The sequence below is a fragment of the Rhipicephalus microplus genome, chromosome X, assembly GCF_043290135.1.
Source record: "Rhipicephalus microplus isolate Deutch F79 chromosome X, USDA_Rmic, whole genome shotgun sequence".
In the NCBI taxonomy this organism is placed as follows: Eukaryota; Metazoa; Arthropoda; class Arachnida; order Ixodida; family Ixodidae; genus Rhipicephalus; species Rhipicephalus microplus.
Window position 1 is genome coordinate 152,273,714 of NC_134710.1, and position 23,198 is coordinate 152,296,911.

Consider the following 23,198-nt stretch of genomic DNA (forward strand, 5'->3'; position numbering starts at 1 on the left):
ACAGTGATTTTTTTTGTAAAAGAAATCAAGCTTGTATAAATGGTGGAAAATAAGTGAAGCACTTCTAAAGATCTTTTATAGATGGGGCGAAAGATGAATTTCGTTCGTTAAGAGATCATAATATTTGTGCAGATGCCATAATGCGTTACGTTAGAGTTAAGTGATATTTCGCACTTCTACGGTGTGCCCTTTTTATGCCATAATGCGTTACGTTAGAGTTAAGTGATATTTCGCACTTCTACGGTGTGCCCTTTTTACGAAGACAAGCGCGCATGGCTGAAGATTCAGCAGAGAAGGAAAAACAGGATAACTGTTACGAATGCTTCAATGTAGACTTACGCCATTTTTTTACGCTTACCTCATTGTGAGCTCTATGTGAATGATTAATTGATTGATTGATTGATTGATTGATATGTGGGGTTTAACGTCCCAAAACCACCTTATGATTATGAGAGACGCCTTGGCGGGTGAGCTCTATGTGTAAACCTTTGAAATACACAATTGAGAAGTGAAAAAGAAAGTAGTGCGGTGACAACGGAGAGCAGTCTGTACGCGTTTAATTGAGCACATTTTAATCAAGCGTACAATTGGCTTCAGAAATACAATAAGTATATGAAGCGCTTTTGCACGTAAGCTTCAAAAGCAACGAGCAGACTTTATATACAAATAAAGTGGGGAACCAACGTGCAACACAACAGGTCTGAACAGCGCTTGCGCTGGCATGGTTTACTCAACATAGACTCACGAACTACCGATACCAAGCTTTGATCCAACAATAAGGAGGATTGACAGTTCTGGCATACGTGATAGTTGTCGAGAGACAGCACACGGTAATGCCACGCGCTCATCTTTAAACCATTTTAAAGTTACACAGCGCTCTGTCCACTAAGGCTTCCCGATCATGCGCACTCTGATGTTTCAGCGGACGCGCTTATTGTAGTACACAAGCCATTCCGACGACCGTCGCCAGTCACTTGTCCTTCCTGCTTTACCGGCGTAGCAGCTCGGCGGGCGGGCCGGTTTCGTTGAAAGGGAGCATGTGTAACGCTTCGGATCGAGCGGAGGAGAGACACGTCGTCCAGCGGAGCGAGAGGCGTCCTGGGCGGTGACAGCGATTTGTTGGCGCCCGACGTCGTCCCAGGAGGGTTCTTGCCTCTGCCGCCGCAGCAGGCGCGGGTCGACCCCTGTCGGCCTCATGAAAGTCAATGAACGTGCGGTGGCAAGCTTTGCCGGGCTTGCTGCGACGACATCGGGTAATCAAAAAGCTCAGGTCGGGTGAGTACCGCGGGACACCCTTCGGGGGACACGTACCCGCCCTCCCTTTCCTTGTTTCCCAATGACCCCGCTTATCGGCACCGCGACAACTGCTCGCGCTTGTGTCGGGCGACTGCCGACACCCACGCGGTGGCAGAGCGCAAAGCGGCTCGCAAAACGAAAGAAACAGGCGTGAACGAAGCGATAGCATACAAAGAAGAGCGACAGAATTCGCGCGAGTTAACCGCGCTGTTTTGCAGCGAGCAGCAGATGACAGTAACGCTTCTCGAATCCGCTCGTCTGAGAGGACGGGGAGTTGAATTTGCAAGTTGCTCAGCGGTGTTGCAGCACAGCGAAGAGCGCGCGGGGGCGAAGGAACCGCGGAGGTGTCGACATGACCGCACATGCTGCCGCGACTTTCTGGTCGGCTGAGCGTGGACGATACAGCTGCCTCGCCTTCACGCTGGCTATACACCGAAATCATTTCAACGACGGCCCGTCTGATCGCTCCTCTACAACTGACTATGCCTTTTGGTATTGAAAAAACGAGTGCTAAACCTGGTCTTAGTTTTGTTGATTGGATTGAGGGGGCTTTTGTGAAGCGGATTACTGATATCCGGGTTTAGTTTTTTTGATGTTTTCGTTGCATTCTCTTTTTGAACGTGCTACTGTGAAACTTGAACTCGCGTCGAGACCGATAGAAGAAGCTTTTAGATAATGGCGGGTTGCTGTATGGACTTCAGATCATTTCTCCTATCAGGTCAAAAAGGATTTCCTTACATATACGCCATAGAAAAGCTAATGCGTACTTTTAAAAAAATTAAAATGATATCACACGCGCATTCACGGGTTTCAATTTCATAGGAGAAATCGCGCAATGCTTGTGTGATATTTAAGGATGAAAAACAGCGTGAATCAAAAAGCGTTTTACGTGTGCTACTGCCTGGAAGCATTCAAAATGCCTTGAAAGCTACATGGCTCGTTTGTGGCAATAGATATTTTTTAAAGTATCCCTCTGACTTGCTATTTCTGAAAAGAAAAGCAGCGTATTTAATTTTTTCCCACCAGGGCATGCGTTTTCATACGCACCATGAATCAAAATTTACGATTTCAACCACACTTCTCGCTCTCACCTTTTCTGCCCTTTCCCGTCTGCATACCGCCCTTGTCCGTCAGCCTTATTTCCGTGTGGTGGTTTCAGCGAAACCCTTCACATAACCTGTCTGTTGGCACTATCTGTTTCATAGATGAATCGGTGCCCATCGTACGTTGCTGTGTGGCATTGTGTATCTTTATCGTACTGTACTGTATAACAAAGAACGACTTTAGGGGCCAGACTTGCTTCAATCAGCTATTGAAAAGTTCGCGATCTTCCTTTATTGGCTGTGCACTCGTCGCAGAATCTCATATGAAGCCATTTGCTGCGACGAATGATGAGCGATACTACTTTGAAGAAGTACAAACGTTGGTTCACAACTTGTCTCTTAACCTTATTCCACAAGAATATATGGGTCCCATATTTGTATTGGGCAATGCTCGTTCAACTCTCACTCCTGTTCATGGTCATTCAAAACATGTGAGAACATAATAAATACACACAATGAGGAAATCGGAGATGCGGCAGCCAGCTATGTGTAACGTCACGAAAGTAGCCGGCCAGCCAGATGTTAGCTACCAGGAAGGCATCGCTGCGATGTTAACGGAAGTGGTGTCATTCGAAGACGCACGTGCACCCAGAAACTCAAGCCATAGCTGAAGTTGTGGCTTACGTGAAGATAACGAAAGAGCCATACTTGTAGCTTCAGCGGCGTTTTCGCAGTCCTTCGCAGGAGGAGAAGGAAGACGTCTTGGGTCACAGGACAATGAATAGCTTTGCGAGATATGCAGGCACAACGGTGCTAAGCTCAAGTTTTATGGTGCGCAAGATTGTTATACTTGATCACATAAGTTTGACCTCGCGGTAGAAACAGTCTCTTCAGGTATTTCGCGTTGATGTCGCGTTGGCGGTTGTTGTGGCTTATACATGAATTTACGACAACATGGTTCAACTCACACGTCCACAATTCGTCGTTCTCTCAAAAAGGTACGCATGCATACAAAACCTGCGCGTACGTAATGCTGTAATACGCAATCTGTGTGAATGAACCTGTACTAACCTTGTGCTTGAGTAGGTGATGGTGATCCCCATGCGGCCTTGTACGACGTTTCTGGAATGAAAGAATGATAACAGAACACGTTAGTTCATCTATTCCTTCGCCTTTTTTTCAAGGGGTGCTACCGGAATCGTTCATTATACACGTGGTGCAAATCATTCTTCAGCTTAGGGAACGTCCTTACAACTTCTTGATACGATGACTTTAGAATGTACACTGACGTTTGTACCAAAAAAGTAAATATTTACTTATAGGCACTGGAATGCATGCGGCGCCTCAGAGTGCTTACTGTGGTTCTGTTCACAGAAAGATATGTCTAGTTAAGGCATTATCTGCATTATCCCGGTGCTCGCGTGACGTGCGCTGTCGGTTGTTTTCAGTGAAAGTATCTATGCATGGTATTTACACCAATCACTTCGTAATATTGCATTTACTCTAGACACAGTGAACGTGACAGTGTTGCCTCTTTTTAGGCAAGCTCATTGATTCGACCGATGTGGTCCAGGCTGTCGCATCTGCTGTGCGACCGTATAAGGCACACGCAGTTACAGGAACACACAGTTATGACCATCGGAAGCGGTATCGTAGATGCATTTCGTACTGGTGGTACCTGATGCAGTTCGGTATTCCAAATTTAGTCGCTAAAAACATGATCTCAGTGCCGCAATTTTATCTACACGCCATATATTTAAAAAAAATAAATATTATGATGTAATTGTTTTGAGGACTTTGCTGCTCTCAATATCTTGTCAGAATACGTTTTGTAATGCAAAATCAAGCTAACAGAACGACCTGCTTTTACTCGTAGAGATCAGCAAATAGTGATCCCGAAGACCTAATCAGGCCGCTATTTTGGCCGAAATACAACGCGTATCTTCAATTTTAATGCAATACAAGAGACAACTTTCTTTGGTTCATCTCCGTGTTGCGTCTGAACATCGACGTCTTCATGTAGACTCCGTATAGCATCCGACTATGGTTTCTACGAATGCGACGCAATCGGGCAATGCACGTAAGACAGGACTTCAGTTATGATTCACAGAGAAGTTTGGAGCATGGCAGTTTTCATGGCTCATAAGCTGTGGATAAATAATTAGAGACACATTTTAATGCTTGTTCATTTCTTTATCATTTTTCACGGATTGTGTACTTTACTCTGAGCGCTGGCCGTACTACCAAACTTAACATAAATGGCAAAACAAAACACTTTCAGAAATTATAGCCCCGGGAATTATGTCTTGACAACATAGTTTGTCTAAAAAAACCACTAAAATATGTTACAGCAGTCAGTACAAGTGCGAAGAAACCCGCCGGAGAGGAGAGGATGGGTTACGTGCTGTTGTACCCAAGCACCAACTGTGCAAAACATAACTTCGGCAAAAGCTTGCCCGTGAGCGCGTAATTGTTTCACCGGTCGATTTGTTACTGTACGACTTTTTCTTCCCCCCTCTATGTTTGTCAAAGCAAGATGAGAGACAGGAAAGCTTACCCGAGAATGTTGCTATGGGGTTTGCATGGTAAAAGGGAAAAATAGGGGGGGAGGGGGTTGAATACACGTATTTATCGCAGATTTATTTTTCCTGGCTTCTGTTTTATGAAACGATTTTAGATCTTTTTTTACATTGCGTAATGAAAAAAAGGGGTCAAGGCAAATTTTCTGTCGCTTTTTTTTATGCCTGTCATCAAGGCTAGGAATATAGATGGCCCGGCGCAGACAGAATTGACTGGAATGAGGTAGAAAAGCAGTCTGTAAAGACGCCGAAGGCGGTCTCCAGAAGAAAGTGAAGGAAATGTGCGTATCGATCGTTGCTTCTAGCCAGTAAAAAAATCTGCGCCTAGAGAAGGCACTCGTACGTATCGAGCTGCGTCGCATCGACTCCCTGGTTCGCGGACATCGGCTGCTGCTGTGCCTCCTGGCTACGCTGCGCACGCCATTTGCCTATACTTCCATTCCTCTTGCGCGCGCGCTCTTGTTGAGGAAAGAACTGAAGCCCGCCGCCGCGTTATAGGTCCACACTTGCGCAACGGTGAGCCGCCGCTCACCCAAGTGGCGCTGTGAATCTGAGTACGCATTTCGCTCCTCGCAGAGCCTCTATGCCATAACATCCATGTACGGTCCCGGTGGTAATTCTTTGAATGTTACGTTCCCAGCGGCATGTAAAATTTATACGGCGTTGCGCTCAAAACTCGATCTTCTTTCGCCTTTTCGTGTTGTCGTCGATACACTTCTCTGCACATGAACGGCGCGAAGTGGACGTTTGTTCGTTTCTGAGCGTCGAGATGCGTGGATACGGAATAAAACTATAAAAGCAGTGCTTCCATTTTGCGCAGCTGGCAGCGCTTGCCTAACTTTAGGCTGGTTCGAAAGTATAGCGGGAAGGACAGCATAGGCTGCCCTTCCCGCTAGTCTCAGTAGCGAATGCATAAACAGGGTATTGTCGTAATCAAAGAAAGGCCCACACGCTGCTCGATATGTTGGGAATCGATGAACTATTGAACAGGAAATTTTTGTTAGTTTGTCTGGTCTACATGAAGAGTCGTATCACACAGCGTGAATCTCAACGCTGCGTTCATATCTTGTATCACGCCATGGTATATAAAGCCTCGTAGCACAGTCCACGAAATGTAATGGGAAAGTAGAGTTGAAGAACGCAACGATATGTTTGTAGCTCTAGTCGGACAATTAGGAATACTCTTAGTGGTATATCCTTAGAGTTTCTCACAAATACCTAGAGGATAGTGTGGCGCCACCGTCTGTGCGAATTTTTTAAGGGGCGATGTTGGAGCACTGCAATGACGGTATGAGTGTCTGCGAGGCTTGCGTTGGCTGGTGTTGAGTGCAGGCTTTGGCTCAAAAGCTAATAAGACTGCGTAAATAAAGCTTCTCTAAAACTAAACGTTCATAGGTGGATCTCGTTCACGTGTATTATATTCTAAAATAAAAGTTCACTCACCTTGACGGCACAACCAAACAGTGAAGAAAAAAAAACAAAAAAACAGACGACATAAACGTGGTGAAAAAAACGCTCGTTTTGTCGTCTGCCTGCCAAGTTTAGCGGCCGTTGGTTACTTCTTACGCTTCGTAAAATTGTACATAGACGCAGAAGGTTCCAGTGGTAAATAAAACACGTTTATGTGCAATGACAAAAATAAATAGCTTATTACGTGCTCTTTTAGTAAGAAATCGATCATTTTAACGTGAACCCAGACGTGTCTTTGAGGTATATACGAACCCGAGTCAAGTTTGAAGCTCACGTATCCTGTCATTCCCTTGCATCCAGCAACTTGCTAGCACCAGATTTCCCTCTAGGTATGGTTGTGAGAAACTCTATGGGTATATCTGTAAGCATTCACAACGAAAAGAAGGAAGCTGGTGGGAGTCCGCCCAGATCTAATTGCAGCTGCCATATTTAGCATAACGCACAAGACCCCCCCCCCCTCCCCCTTGGGACAACTAAGGATACTTGGTGTATAGGCACCTCGCTTGGAAAATTATTTCGATTTAAAAAAAATGATGAAAAACGTCGAGTCACTCGATCATGGCTAATTATTTTGGATCTACGGCGTTTATGGCACGCATTAAACAAATACGTATAATTTCTTTGAAGGCGTGAGCCATCTAAACACTGTGCACATGAATACTATAACACAAATATGTGTTTATTAAAATAAACACTGAAATACTAAAAAAATAAGACATGGGTGCAAGGAAAAAAGGATGTATACAAATTTTCTTATAGCTATGATATTCAATGTCCTGCACGCTTGAGACCTACAGAACGTCTTTTTAGACCTCTTTGAAGGAGGGCTGTTTAGGCAGGTTCCATAACGTACCACTAAAAAGTATTCAGCCAGAATGGGCACAATATTTATTTTTCCTGATTACTAAGAATGCGGATGCCCCGTGTAATACAATAACTCCGTGCCGCATGATTTCAGCGCATAGAGGGGAAGCCTCTAGACGTCGAATTGGGGCTATGCGACTGGGGTCTCCAGAAGCATATGCAGAAACCGAAATACGTTGCACAGGTGCACCGTAACGCGTTTGGCCTTCGCACCACAGCCGTGCGCATCAAATTTTCTCAGAGTGTTTACTGAGACGTTAACGAAATTGTGAAATGAATGCTAAAGAAAAAGAAAGAAGCAAAAAGTCGCGACACGTTAAGCGGAACTTAAATGTCCACTCATTTATAGTTTCAGCTAACTGAAAGACAGATAATTTAGTACGGTGGAAAGGTAGACCAAGCTGTGTTCTGGCCTTCTATCTGAGTGCTTACTTCATACTCTGTTTGTAAATGCGCTGCCGAAAGAGCACGTATCTCACATTGCGTGAGCATTATACTTTTTCATGTACACTTCAGGGTGGCCTTACAGCATCGTCCGGGAGCTCTCCTTGTGGCACTGGATTCGATGTTCTCCAGGAGTACTGGCAGCTTACACGACACCAAATTATTACAAACTACCACTTACTATTGATTTGCGTCGTAATCGGGTTGACGTGCACTCAAACAAAGTTACACGACAAGCATCATCACCAACGGCAAGCAGCCTTTCCGCTCGCTCATTACACCTACAGCATTACGGACGCGTAAGTTTAGCTTGTATCTTACGCAGTGTGCTTACAGTGCAACTTTTAGTTCTCACTCTGCTAAGAAAGTCTTGTGCACAGTTTGCCTTACACACAAGGCCACGTCTTCCAGGTAGCCCACTTTTATGCCCTTTTTATTAAGCACGAAAATAAGGTGTCTGTAAATGCCGGTCATAGTTTGGCATTATTTTGCTTTAGGGAGCAAGCTATTATTGGTGCAGGTCGCAGTTACGAAGCGGTTGTTTTCACGTTTGCAACCTGCTTGTTAGCCAGGCAAAAACCATTGTCCACGAATGTCTCTGCATTTCATCGAACGTCTATTTGTACCTGTGTCTGAGTTAATACAAATCTGTCGGTGGAGTGCTTACTTGGTCAGTTTACAATTCTCAGTATATGCACCTGTCTGGTAAAAATTATGACTAGCCAGTTTCACACAACCATGAATGTGTGTGGTTTTGTTTACAGCACAGGACGTAAAATGATAAATACGCATACAGTTCATGTAATATTACCACAGTTGTGTTGCCTCGACAGGGTTGTTTTCAACTCTTGATACTGAAATTCTTCCAATTGCTTGAATTCGGAAAAAGAAAGCAACATAGGAATATTTTGTACAGTTTATCGTCGCTGTATAAAAAAAGTGGTATAAAAATATTGCTTCAGCTAGCCGAAGCAACATTATTTAGTGCTCCTACGAACGCGTATTCGGGGGCGTATCATGAAGGCAGCGATTTGTGTTGAGGAGACGCTCAGTAATACTCGTGTTTCCCAGGTGCGCGCCCCCATGAACGCGCACGTGTCAGTGCGACAGTTGACAGTGTGTTCAACGTGCAGCAGTCACGCCTGGACTGTCGGCCTGATTGTTGCACCACTCTTTGCGCTTTCTCTCCCGTTTGCCTCGAATATGTGCGCGAAACAAATGCGCAAAAGTCTCTGCCTGGGTCCCGTGCGCGGAGCCGGTGTTTGCGAGAACAAACAAGGCGCCGGCCAGGGCTAATGGAGATCGCGGTGGCTCACTCGCCAACGCGCTTTTTTATTCTCACCAGGCGCCTTTCCGCCTCGCGCACGTGCACACCCGGACGACCTGACGTGCTCTGTGCGAGCAGGATTTGCTTCGTTGTTTCGCGGCTCGCACTGATTCGGACAGTCGCGCGCTGTGGGCGACTCGTTTTTTGTTTGCACTCGGAGTGGCATGCGCAGACGTGCTAAGCGCGTCGCGTGCTAGTGCGGGGTCGTTTTTGGCCGCCTTGACGTGCCTCGCCTTCGCCAAGCGCACGCGAAGAGACTTGACGCTTTGGTGTCGCCCATTTTGAACAATTTGGTATATACTACGCAAGGGGCATGGGGCTTGTTTCAGCTCGTTTCGACCGAGCTGGCTGGACAGCGGAAGCGTTTGAGCTGCGCACGTACAAGATCAAAATAAGCTTGCTCCGATAGCGAGACGCCAGTTAAAATAACTGTATTTCACAATTTTTTATGTATTCAAAGATTGCTTGATTTATTCCATCAGAGAACAAATAACAGGAAGAAGAGTCCCACCACGCATTAACTCGCCCACCGAAACTAAGAAGTAATCGGTTTTATGGTTTGCGAATATCAAGTTAAACAAAGTTCAGATATATGCAAGCTGGTGGAGAGAAAAAGCTGTACTCAGTATATATGATATATAGCACTCAGATATAGGAGGAATGACACGACCGAAATTGGCAGAAGTATACAGAGTACTGATGCACCACCACGTCACTACATGATGCATGCACGTTTGCGTGAACGCGGTGACTAGTGTGTAAATGTACTTATGTACGAGAACCACTTGGCTTACTTTTGGTGCCCGCCGAGGGTGTAGGTAATAGTACGTCTATTAACGCTTTTATTTTTTTATTTGATGCTGTTTCGCGCGAATATACCTACGGTGGATCGTAAACAAATAACTTGCGACACCAGGCTCGTTGGCAGAACATTATGAAAACGTCTTGTTCAATTTTTGAAGAATGCCATCATGATATATTGGAGGGGGGGGGGGGGGCGGGACCTGGCGTCATAACATTGATTTTCTTTCTATCAGTCCACGGCCTTCGTAAATAAAAGAGAACCCGAAAGGCATGGGTTAAATCCCGGCTGCATCGGTCGAATTTCGATCACCGCCGACAATCCCATCTTATATTATATTTTTCTCACAACAGCGTGTCATCCCCATATTTTTATTTCCGTGTAACCCGTTTATACCAGTTATTGGTTATAACAATAACATTTTCGTGGCGCTTGAATATTGTTATAAGTGGGTTCGACTGTATATCTGTGAGTTTTTTTTTTTTTTAAAGAATCGAAAGCCTGACGAGACTTGATGAGACCCTGCAAGATCTTGTGTCGGGGATCACAAAACACACTTCGCAATAATATCTTAAGTCCAGTTATCTAAATGTTCTGAGGCTAGTAGAACTTCCCAGCACAGTCTCTACCTAAATATTTTTTTTCAGGCGTGGCGAGCTAAACGATTGCTTTGAGTTTAAAACAAATACCTCCAAAACCACGCGATCATGTGAAGTAAACTAGGAGTGAGTTTTTACAAAAGTTTTGCACCCCTGCGCCGGTACTTACCTCTGAACATTTATTAAACAATTGTATCGGGCCAATTGGTATGAATCCGTTTTGGTAGGAAGCGCAGCCACTGTTACACAGAACACACAACACAAACACATTTACTCAAACGATGTGAAAGTCACTGTGGCACTACGGTTTACTCTATAGCCGGTGGCCACGTCAAGCGCCGTCGCACGACGTTGCTGGTGGTTTGTGGAAAACTACTCGCAAACCATCAAAGCTGTTTCTCGAGAAAATTTACGCTCACTTACGTCACACTTACGCTCACTGTTAAATGAAATACTTGTGCCCAAAGGGATGACATTGCACGAGCTGACGCATGTTTCGAGGTCCATTCGTTGCTGAATGCAAACTCTTGAAGCACTTCGATGCGCATATCCTGCCTGACGAAATACAGATGCACCTGTTGAAGGCTCTGTTTTGTAGAAACTTGCGCAGTAAAAGAACAAGCGTTATAGGTGTTTCTCATGCAACAACTATACGGAGTCACGGTACCATTCAATTAATGTAGCTTTCCTGAAGCGTTAACTGCATTCGTCGACAATTCCTGTCAATGGTTTGTACACAACCGCCTTCGATATTTTTTTTTCTTCCGTTATAAAAAGGCGAAGCTACCCAACGTATGGCTTTTCAATATTTGTTCATTCGAATTGTTCCAGGGGCAGCAAGACAAAGCAGCAAATTGTGCTACACTGATAAATTATTCCAGCAGCTCGCTACCTGCATGCATTTATTTAACGGCCAGAAATTCTTTAATGTGCGAACATAACCGACGTGAATCGTCCGTAGTAGAATTCGACGCTATGTACTTATTCCGTGTCTTTTTTCATAAAACCATTCTAGTTTTAAGAAAGGGGTGACAAGTACACAACTTACGATACATATGGAACGTTGCTGCCTGTGGTGTTCGAGCCAGTAACTAACCATAGCAAATAAAAAAAAAACCTCTGATAATTGTTTTTTCATGTGCAAGATGGCCTGTTTGTTCTTATTGCGGCATAATACACACGGGGCATCGCTTGCAAGTCTTGTGTGCTTACCGTTGAGCGCACAAACGACCTTGCTCATTCTTGTCAACGATGAAGTTCAATGTGTGATTCTTTCACAAGAATTTCTTCAACCAGGTTACAGGATTGGTGAAAATTCTCAATAGTCCTCATCACTTGCTTGTATACTTCAATGAAAAATAGGTAAAGACGGTAAAGACGTTCAGAGGGATGGATAAGATAATTCACTCTCACAAGCGCGGCGTAGTGGATTCACGTTTCAAGCAACGAAAACAGCCAAAGAAAGCAGCAGGTCACTGACAAGTATTCAGTCATTTAACTATCTGGGCTCTAGCAAAGTGAAGACGCCTGCAACATGATTATCAATATATCTTTCTTTACGTATTATAGTGGGAAATTACCAGTATTTTTCCTGTTGCTTGCGAAATTAAATAATCATTCGCGTCTGAAGAAGAATGCAATGCGCACATTTCTGAAAGGTTGTTGAAGACTTTCACATGTTACGTGCTCGCTATACATCGAATCTGTGAAATTACACATATTTTTGGGCTAAATTGCATTGTTTTTAAAGGCTCGTAAGAATCAAGGCTGGTGCATCACGGACCCAAAGGGCCTGCCCACGTTTTCCATGTAAATTTGCTTCTCGTCGATGCTGTTTTCTCGTTCAATCACGAGGGAGGATACTCCACTCCCCGGAAACACCCACTGCGTTCCTCCCTACGTGTAGGGGTGTTCTTTTACCGTTCTTACTCGCGTGCATTTGCTTGAGCCGTGGGATTCTTTGGGGTATTTGATTTTATCTCTTGTATGTCCTGTCGTTCAGTGAGTAAATACCACGCCTTTTGAAAAGGAGGCTTCCTTCTTTACCTCTATGCTTCAGAAGAAACCTGCTTTAAAAATAACATTTTATGGAGGAGATCATATTGGGCCTCCGAAAGAAAGGGTGCGTAAATAAGATAACTGAGGGCAGGCGCTGCAGATGTCCCGTAGAAATTACACAGTACAAAGGGAGCCTCTATGGTAGGTAGTCAGCCGCCGTTCAGCAAAACGAGGGGGCTACAACACCACCCGGAAACATGTGTACACAAATAGCCCTTACCCGACATATGCTTTCGAGCCAAATTGCAGCCCGTCCCTGTGCCGGCCATGTGGTATTAGTCAAGTTAGGCCGTAAAAGTTTCTATGCACTCAGCCTATGATTGATCCTAATTGTCAGAAACTTATGATGCTGTGCCACGCAACGGCGTTGTTTTACAAGCAGAAGAAGATATGTTTAACCATATGAAAAGCAAGAAGGTTGACCTGCTGCTCATTCGTATAGTAATCAGTAACATAGTTATGAAAGCTCAGAAAAAAAAGGAGTACCTGTCGCTACTACTGATGAGCCATGTCTTGCCACATATATAATTCTAAGGATATATACGTTAAACCCCTTTTAGAGAGTCACGCATCCCGTGACTCTCCTCAGAAAGCTGAAGATGATCTATTCAAATATTGAGAATGCTTTTTTATTTTTATCTGGTTTTCTTTCTCATTCCTCCTCTATTCATTTCTTTTGTCCTTTTTCATTTCTTTTTGTGCTTTTTCTCTTTATATTCCAATTTATTTGTTTCTATCCTTTTCTATTTTTTCTCTGTCTATATCTTACTGTATGTGTTTCTTTTTTTCTCTTTCTGCTGCTAGCTCGCTTCCTTTTTTACTATTTTTATACGCGGCTATGCCTGCGTTACGCCAAGTGACCACAGAATACGACAGCCCTGCCCTCTGATGTGCTCCTCACTTAAAATGCAACTGACGTATATTCTCAAAAAAGCTATATCTGGGCTGAGTCAGAGCGTCAGGTACGGGGAAAGAAAAAGGCCTACTATGGGTCATTATATTTATGATAACAGTGGAGAGAGGCATTACGGATCGCGAACGTAATATTTAGCTAAGGTCAATGTACTTAACAAAAAGTCCAGTAAGTGCTGGATGGCCTGGATGCTCAATATAATATACTGACTACAAGAGCCCAATTTAGCGGCTTATAGCCGCTAAATTTAAGCTTAGCTCGTATGTATGTATGTATGTCAGTGCATGAAGGATTGACGAAGCTTAGCTCGTATGTATTGTAATGCCCGATATGACAACAGCCACCTTTGGTCATATCGGGCATTACAATACATACGAGCTAAGCTTCGTCAATCCTCCATGCACTGACGATGATCACATATAAGATGTGTTATATGTTTATGCTCATCGCCCAGAGTTTTCTTCGGGGAATCAACATGACACACGAAATTCACCTAACGACGTGTAAGCGGCAACTCCAAGCACTAATCGATGTAGAAACGCTGGAACGCTACACTGTTTTTTTTTTTTACTGATTTGCGGCAATGTTACTAGAATCATCTTAGTATGTTGTCCCTAAGGTCGCAGTTCAGGTGAAAGCATTATACGGGTCCCGAGGGAGAAAAATCCGCCGTCACGACCGGTACTTGAGTGAGTTAGGCCGATTCCGCAGGTATGGTGCAACATCACGTGACGTGCGCCAGAGTAGGGGGGGGGGGGGTTGATTATTACAACCGATATATTAAGGTGAAAAGCCTATGTTTAACATGCCAAAACCACCATATGATTATGAGAGACGCCGTAGGATAGGGCTCAGTCAATTTTGACCACCTAGAGTTCTTTAACGTACACATAAATCTAAGCACATGGTCATCAAGTATTTTTACGTCCAACGAAATCACGGCCGCCATGGCCTATGTGGCTCATGAGTCATGAGTATTATATCTGGCATCCGGTATTGCAGGCACGAACACGAATGCTACTGATTGTCAGTATTTTATCCAATGTCTCTTGAGAGCACATGTGTTTTCGCATGTGTGTTGTCCTCAGCGTTAGCTGAAAAGAAAACTGTCAAGTTTTTGCCATGTTTCATATTGACCCGGTAAAATACAATTGGCGGGCGAGAAAAGGGAATACAAGCTGTGTGTATTTATTGTTCAGAGCGTTCTTCATTTCAGAATTGGCGTGTTCATTACCCCACAAGCTGTACTGACTGACGACTCTGATATGTTAGAAGGTGACCACACACTTGAGGGTGTAGCCAAGGATCAGGAAGGGCTCAGCCAGAACTTGTGGGTACCGCCAGAGATTGAGTGTGCCGCTAAAGCTATGAATAGACAGGGTTTTATTTTATTACACCTTTAAATATAGCTTTGGAAGCTTACTTTGCGCCACTGAATGCTGTTCACATTTTGAAGAGATAGCCATGATAAGTCTAGAAAATTGCCTTTCCGATTTTCACAAGTTCACGGAATGAAGATGTTCTGTTGTTATAACATTGGCGAGACCATCAAATGACGCGTATTTGTTGCACGACAAAATTGAGAGCAGATGCAAACCGTCACCGTCGAGCCGTTAGTGAAACTTTTATCGACTGTGTTTCGTTGACATGCGCTCGAGTGTGAGCTAGGCTCGTGGTGGGTGAACACAGTTCCCTAAAAAAGGCAGATAATAGAGAGCCAAATTTGTATTGTAGCTGCAACTCGTGCAGACAGTTTAAAAAGTCAGCGAGGGCAAAGTATACCGCTATATATGAATTCATATCATGTAATCGCTCATGTTGGAAAAGACTACATAAAGAGTGGCATCAGTCAGGAGGCGGCAGCAGGGGCGTCAGTGAGAGGACAGCAGCAGCCAGAACAATCAAAGTGAAAAGAGAGAGAAAAAGAGAGAAAGCACGGGAGCATCGCGAACTACTTCTATTGCGCACTGAGCCGAAATGCAAGGCGCAACCCGTATTCGCGGAATTTCGATCTATGCGCCTCGAAAAGCTTTGAAAGTCCTATATGTCCGAATGCTGCACCGCAGAGCTTTTGGGAGTGTTGTTACGGCTGCTGCGCCGTCAATCGACGCTGCCATTTCCCGACGTACGTTCAGACAAACCACAAGCAACGAAAAACTTGTTTTTTTTTTTGTAAAACGAACGTTACGTCATGCTAGCAGTGATACGAAGCACTTTTCTTACATTACTTTTATAAGACCAATGTTGTAATCCGCGAATAAAGTGTGGTTTTCTTCAAAAAACACTGACATAGCTATATGCTCGAGAACGTACAACGCAAGGCCTTAAGAATCATTTTTAATCGCTTCAAGTGAGCGGATTTTCCCTCCGAGCTTTTGCACCAAGCAGAGCTACTTATTCTCAACGACAGAGCAAAAATACCTTGGTTGAAGATTGTACACTAATTGTTGAATAGCCACTTAAAAACTAAGGCCTCGGCATTCGTCGTTAAAAAAACACAACAAAGATGGTGCACCAAAAACACCACCAAATGTACAGAAAATACTTTTGCAACACCTTCTGTTTTTTATTTTTTTACTCGCGTTATAAAACAATGGAATACGATGAATTTAATCGCCGTTGCACAGCCACAACCAGCACTTCAAAAAATTCTAGAAAGTATTGAAAATATTGTGTTGGTGTCTCCAAGTTCTGACTAAACTGCAGCTGAGTACGGGTGAAAGCATTCACACTGTAATGTTTTATTTTCTTGAATATTTTGGTTTCGTATAGGCAACGTGTTGTTATGTTTGTATGTCGTATACATTGGCAAATTCCACGATCACGACACTTCACGTAAAGATGTCGTTACTGTTGTGTGTGTTCAATTCTAGGATATTCTTCTTGTATTGCCATTGCATCACCTCGCTTGTATACAATGTTTGTATTTTTCACTTCTCGTGGAGGGTTAATAGTATTTTGTAAATAAATAAATACATAAATAAATAAATAAATACGAAGAAATATTATATACTCATGCTTGACATGACCAGAAAACAGTATCGAAGGTGGCCGACCCGCCGTGGTGGGCTAGTGGCCGTCGTACAGTGGCCTATTAACCCAGCTGTGACGTCTAGAAGCCCGTTCGCTTAGGTTTAGGCGCACGTTATATAAGCCCAGGTGGTCGAAATTTCCGGCGCCCTACACTACGGCGTCTGTGATATTTGTATAGTAGTTCCAGAATGTAGAACCTCAACACAGTTAGCATATTATAATGTAACCGATAAGAAAGCTTAATTAGCACAGTTGCCGAGTAGCGACTGCTGCAATGGGTGCTGTACTGTCAGAAAGCTAAACAATCGCATATCTCCAGCACACACGTTTTGACACAGTTGCACACTGTTGTCATACACTCTTATGATCAAAGATGACGTTTAAATGTCAGCGGTTGATTATTAATCGTCAAAAGTTGTTATTGCTTGCAATACATAAACGACACATTTTATTTATTTATTTTATTTCGACATACTGCCAATCCCATCGGGGATTTTAGCAGGAAGGGCGTGAACATAAAAATTCGAATAAGTACACAATAAAGACATACATCGCGATAAAGTACAGAATGAAACTAACAGAATCGGATCATTTAACAATTTCAGATCAAAGAAGGCATAAAACATTAGTGTAAAGAAAACATTAGTTTTCATCTTAAAAACGTGAATAGCAACGCATCTATATCCGTTGCCATTTGAAGTTCTTGGCAGCGCACTTGTACTGAGACGCTGTAAACACACTTGACTGAACTCTAGCAAACTCTGGCTGCCAATGTTACTTCTATATGAATACCATATGTTTTCGGTATAGTAACGATGGACACTGTCTCGGAAATTACTTCGGCGAGGCCAATTAGAGCGTCATTTAAATTAGCTGCTCCTTGCAAGCCTTCACAGATAATTTCACAGTTACAATAAAATATAGAACTGTGATAGGTGGTAGAAGGCGCCATATTGACAGTTTAGTTGAAGGTTCCGTAAAACCAAGTCCCCCCCCCCCCCCCCTTCCCCACGCTAGACCCTTCGTGAAGAAGTGTATTCAAGTTTTCGCATTTCATATTAAAAAGGCCGTGACACGGTCACCCACTCAATTGTGGTTCTCAGTGAAAAACGGAAGTAGAGGGTCCATTGTGCTTGTACACTTATGAAAAATGAACTGTAAATAAATATTTAATTCCAAATTGAGCCCTAGAAGTCACCAGCCATAGACACCGGCGACCGCCATTTTGTCTTGGCATATGTGACGTCATGTGCTTCATAAAGTTGAGCCGTCGTCTTCTACCTAAGTTTCAGCCGCTGCAAATCGTTCAGCTTTGAATGTCGAACTGAAGAAAACTGTAACTTCCCATTACATGTGCAGCTGACCACGAAACAAATTTGTTGGCCGGAATACAGATGTTCGCAAAGCAAGCGGCTTGTTAGGCCTTGGCTCGCGAGTGCGCCAGGGCTGTCTGACTTTCGGGCCGCTCACGTTTTTATAAAAATTCTCGTTATAAATGAAGTGCCTCATCTAATGCACCGCAATTTCACCAGTCAGCCTGTTTGTGAACACTCGAAAATTCATCTGCAACCTCGGTGATGCAGTTCGACGGGCCCTTCTATCCGTGAACAACGACTCGTGGAGCAGCGAATCGGCCCCTTAATTCTTCTTGGAAATCCAACCGCCTCGTCCCTGTGGTTGAGCCAGGTAAATATTCTCTGGACTTGACTTCTAATCGCCCCATCGCACTTGCCAGCTATTTCGGGAAAGTGATGGAGAGGATGATTTTGACTCGCCTACCTAGAGCACCACAAGATGATGCTGTGACGGGCTTTCAGTGTGAGCGGTCCGCTATTGATAACGTTATCGACCTGCAGTCTCGTCTGTGGAACATCAAAAAAGCCTTGAACAATTATCTGCGCCGCTGTTCTTGGACGTAAAAGGCGCATACGATAATGTATCACATGAAGCCATTCTGAATGTCTTGGAAAGTGTTAAATTAGGGGATCGGGTTTACCCATGAATCGACAGCTATTTGAAGGGCAGACCTTCTTTGTACAGAATGAGGATGGCACAACAATGCATTATTACACTTTCGCGGTGTGCCCCAAGGTAGTGTTCTTAGCCCCCCACTTTTCAGCCTAGCGCTCCTCGGCCTGGTTGACGCACTTACACGATCAGTCCATCTATCAAAATATGCAGATGACATTTGCATCTGGGTGTCAGGAGTAACACGCCTTCATGTGTGTGCCAGGCTTCAGAGAGTGGCTACACTGGAAACAAAGTACCTCGAAAAACGGGGATTAGAGCGGTCATCAGAGAAGTGCTCGCTTCTTGCATTCCCGCATAAGGTTACGGGCCCGTGTGTCCTTAAAATCAACGGACACACGATCAACTGCGTGAAGGACCGATTCCTGGGAGTCATAGTTGATGGCGACCTCTCCTGGAGCCCTCATATCGCCTACATGAAAACGAAACTCGCCATGATCACCCACATACTAAGGTTTATTGCTGGAAAAACGTGGTGTACATCAGCACGAGCTATGCTTCAACTCTACACTGTTCTGTTTGTCGGTTTTATTCGCTACAGCTCATCTGTGCTTTGCGGGATCCGAAGAACAAACATGCGCGTCCTCCAGTCGCTTCTAGCCCAAGTACTGCGAGTACTGACATTCCGACATGCGCATATACAGCAGGGACAGTCGTCAATGCGCGTGATTATCCAGTCAACACATACATCTGCGTAGGCGCCTTGAGAACGCACTTAAGACGTATCGCTCGGATTCCATTGTATCACCTCGCCTCACTTCAATTTTCTAGGCCCCACTCAGCGTTCAGTGCAACCATATCTCAGCATTGCGCTGTGATTCCATCGCTCTTCAAATATTCAGCACGGCCACCGTCACCATTGGGTGCCTACACCCACTCAATTCTTTTCTTACGATTTCTGGCATGCAAAATCAGAAACAGTCGTCGCATCTAGCCCTGAAACAGGCCACATTACGCTTCCTGCAAGAGAAGCACAACGGACGCCTTTAATTTACATGAATGGCTCTGTTTCTTCAGTAAGCTCAGTAGGGACGGAGGTTATTCTCACGAAGTCTATCACAATTAAATTCAAGACATCGCATTTGACGACATCGAAAGCTGCAGAACTCGCCACCATATGTGCAGCTGTGGAGTTTATAGTTGAACCTTAGGAAGCTTGGTTCTTCTTTTCGGACTTGAAGGCAGCTTTTTAATGTCTTATGTCACCCTTTTGCCATGGTCCCAATGAACAGTTAGTAGCCGATACAAAGCTTCTTCACTACCAAGCAATCGAGAAACAATACATGATAGCGCATCAGTGGATACCAGGCCACTGCGCTATATATGGCAACGAGCGCGCAGATGAGGCCACTAGATCTGCACATGACGGTACGCAATACACAGCCATCTCGTTCTCAAGAACTGACGGAGCTACAAGGCTTCGTTCACTTGCACGTGATCTCACACTGGTACAGTGGAACTTGATGAAATTCGCAAATGCTCGCCTACATAACTTGGATCTCGATCTTAAAGTTCGTCTTTCCTCAGGAATATCTCGAGTGGAGAAGACACTTCTGTGCTGTTTGTGGCTTGGCGTAGCCTTCACGAACGCCTACTCCTTTCTTATCGGAATGGCCAGCACCTCTACATGCAATTGCTGCAGCTGCGATGAAACAACTGCCCATCTTTTGTGCGAGTGTACCCCTTTCAACGTGTGAAGACAAGAACTTACTGAAGCTCTATCTAGACTAGGAATTTGTCGGAACAAAGCATTCTGCGTCATTGGCCGAGTTCATCCTCAGTTCAGAAGGCTTTGAAAATTAATACGTTTTTTTATGTGGATAACTGGTCTTAGAGACAAACTTTAGTGTTGTATTCTCTTTATTTTGCTTTTTCTCTTCCACTATTTTTTGTCTTTTTGCTCTTTGTCGCATCTCTTTTCTATCATCTTTTATACCCCTTACCCCCTTCTCCAGCACAGGGTAGCCAGCCGGTCGGAGGGCTGGCCAACCTCATTGTCCTTCCGCTTATTTATTTCCCCTTCTTTCCTTCTCAAGAATTTATCCACATAATACAAATTACCTTTAAGAAATTCTTTAAAAGCAATGGGAATAGAATGAATTCTATTCCTTACAATCCACTCCCCGTTGCAGCTGAAGCGCATTGTGCTCATTCTAGAGGCACCTTATGTCAACCTGTCTGGAATATAATTATAGTGACTTAATTATTATAGCCAAAAACATGCTGTCTGCCATCAAATAATGGTTCTTACTATATTATTTTTTCTTTTTTTGTACAAGTGTAGTTTACATGCGTATTCGTCCAGGTCACGGGATTGAATCCCAGCTGCGGCGGCTGCATTTCCGATGGAGGCGGAAACGATGTAGGCCCGTGTACTCAGATTTGGGTGCACGTTAAAGAACCCCAGGTGGTCGAAATTTCCGGAGCCCTCCACTGTCTGACAGGCCATGACATGTGTAACAGTTAGGAATGGACAAATAGTACATTTGAGCTTCGAAGCCATTATTGATTTGGTCGAATAATTTAGAGTCGAACAGTTAGAATAGCATATTGTATATACCACATAATAAAAAGAAAAAAAAACGAGTTGTTTCGTCCAGACTCTATTAACCTGCACAGTTTAAAAAAAATTTAACTAAGCACGTGTGAATGCCGCTTTTTTGATTCGAAGGGAAGTGGAAAGAACTTCGAAAAACAGCGAAATTTGGCACAGTATAGTGCAAGTTATAAGTGGTACAATACGTTACGTTTTAATGTTTACTATACTTACTGCACGTAAGCCCGTATAACAATTTTGGAATTAAAAAACAATTCAGGTGAACTGTGGGGGTACATATTACACAATATGTACAGAGATCGGGGGGATCAAATTTTCCAGGCCCTTATCCCATGCATTCACATAGGAGCGTTGCGGCGGCTGCATTTTCGATGGAGGCGACAATGCTGTAGGCCTATGTGCTCAACTTTGCGTGCACGCTAAAGAATCTCAGGTGGTCGAAATTTCTGGAGCCCTCCACTGCGGCGTCTGTCATAATCATATGCTGGTCTTAGGACGTTAAACTCCACATATCAATCAATCAATCAATCAACCAACCAATCAATCAATCAATCAATCAATCAATCAAACAATCCCATGGGAGCGCGGCCTGGGAATTTTTGACCACCCCCCCTCCATACATTTAGCTTCGAAGTGTGGCTTTGTGGCAGTGCAGATTTCCCTTCATTGGGCAACATCGCGGCATAGCAATTTAAAACTGCAGTGAAAGCCCCTTCACAAGAATGGCACTTACAGTTAAACATGCACATATTCGTTCATGAAGAATCCTTCGAAATTTATAATAAATTAAATTCGTGACGAAGCACCCACGTTTGTCAAGCTTCTTCTGGGTTCTCGTCTTCTGTTCATTTACCCTATGAACTACTATAATAGCCTTTGAAATATTCACCCATCCCTAGTAACGCATCCCTAGTGCCTTTCGTCTACACCATGCCACCCTTTCCCCTTAGCATGGGCTTTCCCTTGTCATGCGTGGTATGCACATATCGGCGTACTACAGCCCGTGTTATGCGGTCATTCGCCACAGCGACACTATACATTGAACATCTTATAAAACAATAGCAACAATAGTTGCTCGGGTTTTACATGTTAAAGCCACGTTATCATTGTGAGGATTGTCGTAGTGTGATCTCCAGATTTATTTCGAGTATACCTGGGGTTCCTTCACGGGCACCTATACTTAAGCGGTGCTGTTACAATTTTTCATGGGTGTGTTTGAACTCCCGCACAAATATCCTGCATACATAGACGGCTCCATGAAAGTCGGGAAAGGCCGGCATCATATCTTATTTTGACACCAAAGTCAATTTTCCCATGGTGCACCTGCTGACATCGACACTTGCTTGACGTAAGGCTAATGTACGAATTTCGGGGAGGTCACACAGCCATCTGACTAATTGTAGTAACGTCATGGACCGAAACTTTCAAAATGACCACTTGTGCGTCCCCAACGAAGAAACTGTGCGGAGCAGTTTTGCGCGAGCTCGTGGCGAGAAGCTCATGCCGTGTTGTGACGTCAGGGCACAGCAGTAAGCCAAACTAGCTTTCGAAAAATGCACTGTAATTACTTTTCAGGGGGCACTCACGCTTAGTAGTTCCTTTTCTAGGCTCTTGAGGGCTTTATGCACCTTTCATTTGAAACAAAAAAAATTAAATAACAAATGCAGAAAAACAGAAACTTTTTGTGTTAATATATAAGCAAACAGGTGATTTTGTTCTTATTTTGTAATTTCACCGTTGCACACCCTCTTTTTTTCTGACCCACTTCCAGGCCCCCTCTGTCCTTCTGAAGAAAAATAACGCAATATAAAGGGGAAGGGGGGGGTAACTGATGCAAATCGGCTGACGTGGCAACGCGACACTGCTGTTTCAGGTTTACCCACGTGCGTACATACGACGACAGGTTTGTACCCATATTTACTTTGCCTTTTCTTAGTCATCCAGAGTAACCAGCGTACAGCTTCACGAGCATATTTTGACCTGCCACGGTGGTATAGTGGTTATAGGGCTTCACTGCTGACTCGAAAGATGCGGGATTGAATACAGACTGCAGCCGGCTGCCGCATAGAGGCCAAATTCTATGTGGCCCGTGTGCATAGATTTAGGCGAAGGTCACAGGACCACAGTTGGTCGAAATTTCCGGAGCCTGCACTACGGCATACCTCGTAGTTATTTCCGAAACTGC

At 44.1% G+C, this 23,198-nt stretch overlaps 2 protein-coding genes across 2 annotated transcripts in view; one reads left to right on the forward strand and one right to left on the reverse strand.

Moving 5' to 3' along the window:
- LOC119176893 (uncharacterized) overlaps window positions 1–23,198 on the reverse strand; it is a 210,143-nt gene that overhangs the window by 42,270 nt on the left and 144,675 nt on the right. Inside the window, exon 5 of the mRNA XM_075878015.1 lies at window positions 3,411–3,461. Within this exon, the coding sequence (XP_075734130.1) occupies window positions 3,411–3,461 (51 nt within the window). The remainder of the gene's footprint in view (window positions 1–3,410; window positions 3,462–23,198) is intronic.
- The window catches only part of LOC142775830 (uncharacterized), an 87,899-nt gene continuing 65,557 nt past the window's right edge, over window positions 857–23,198 (forward strand). Inside the window, exons 1-2 of the mRNA XM_075878016.1 lie at window positions 857–1,275; window positions 18,012–18,114. Of these exons, the coding sequence (XP_075734131.1) occupies window positions 1,196–1,275; window positions 18,012–18,114 (183 nt within the window). The 5' untranslated portion in view covers window positions 857–1,195. The remainder of the gene's footprint in view (window positions 1,276–18,011; window positions 18,115–23,198) is intronic.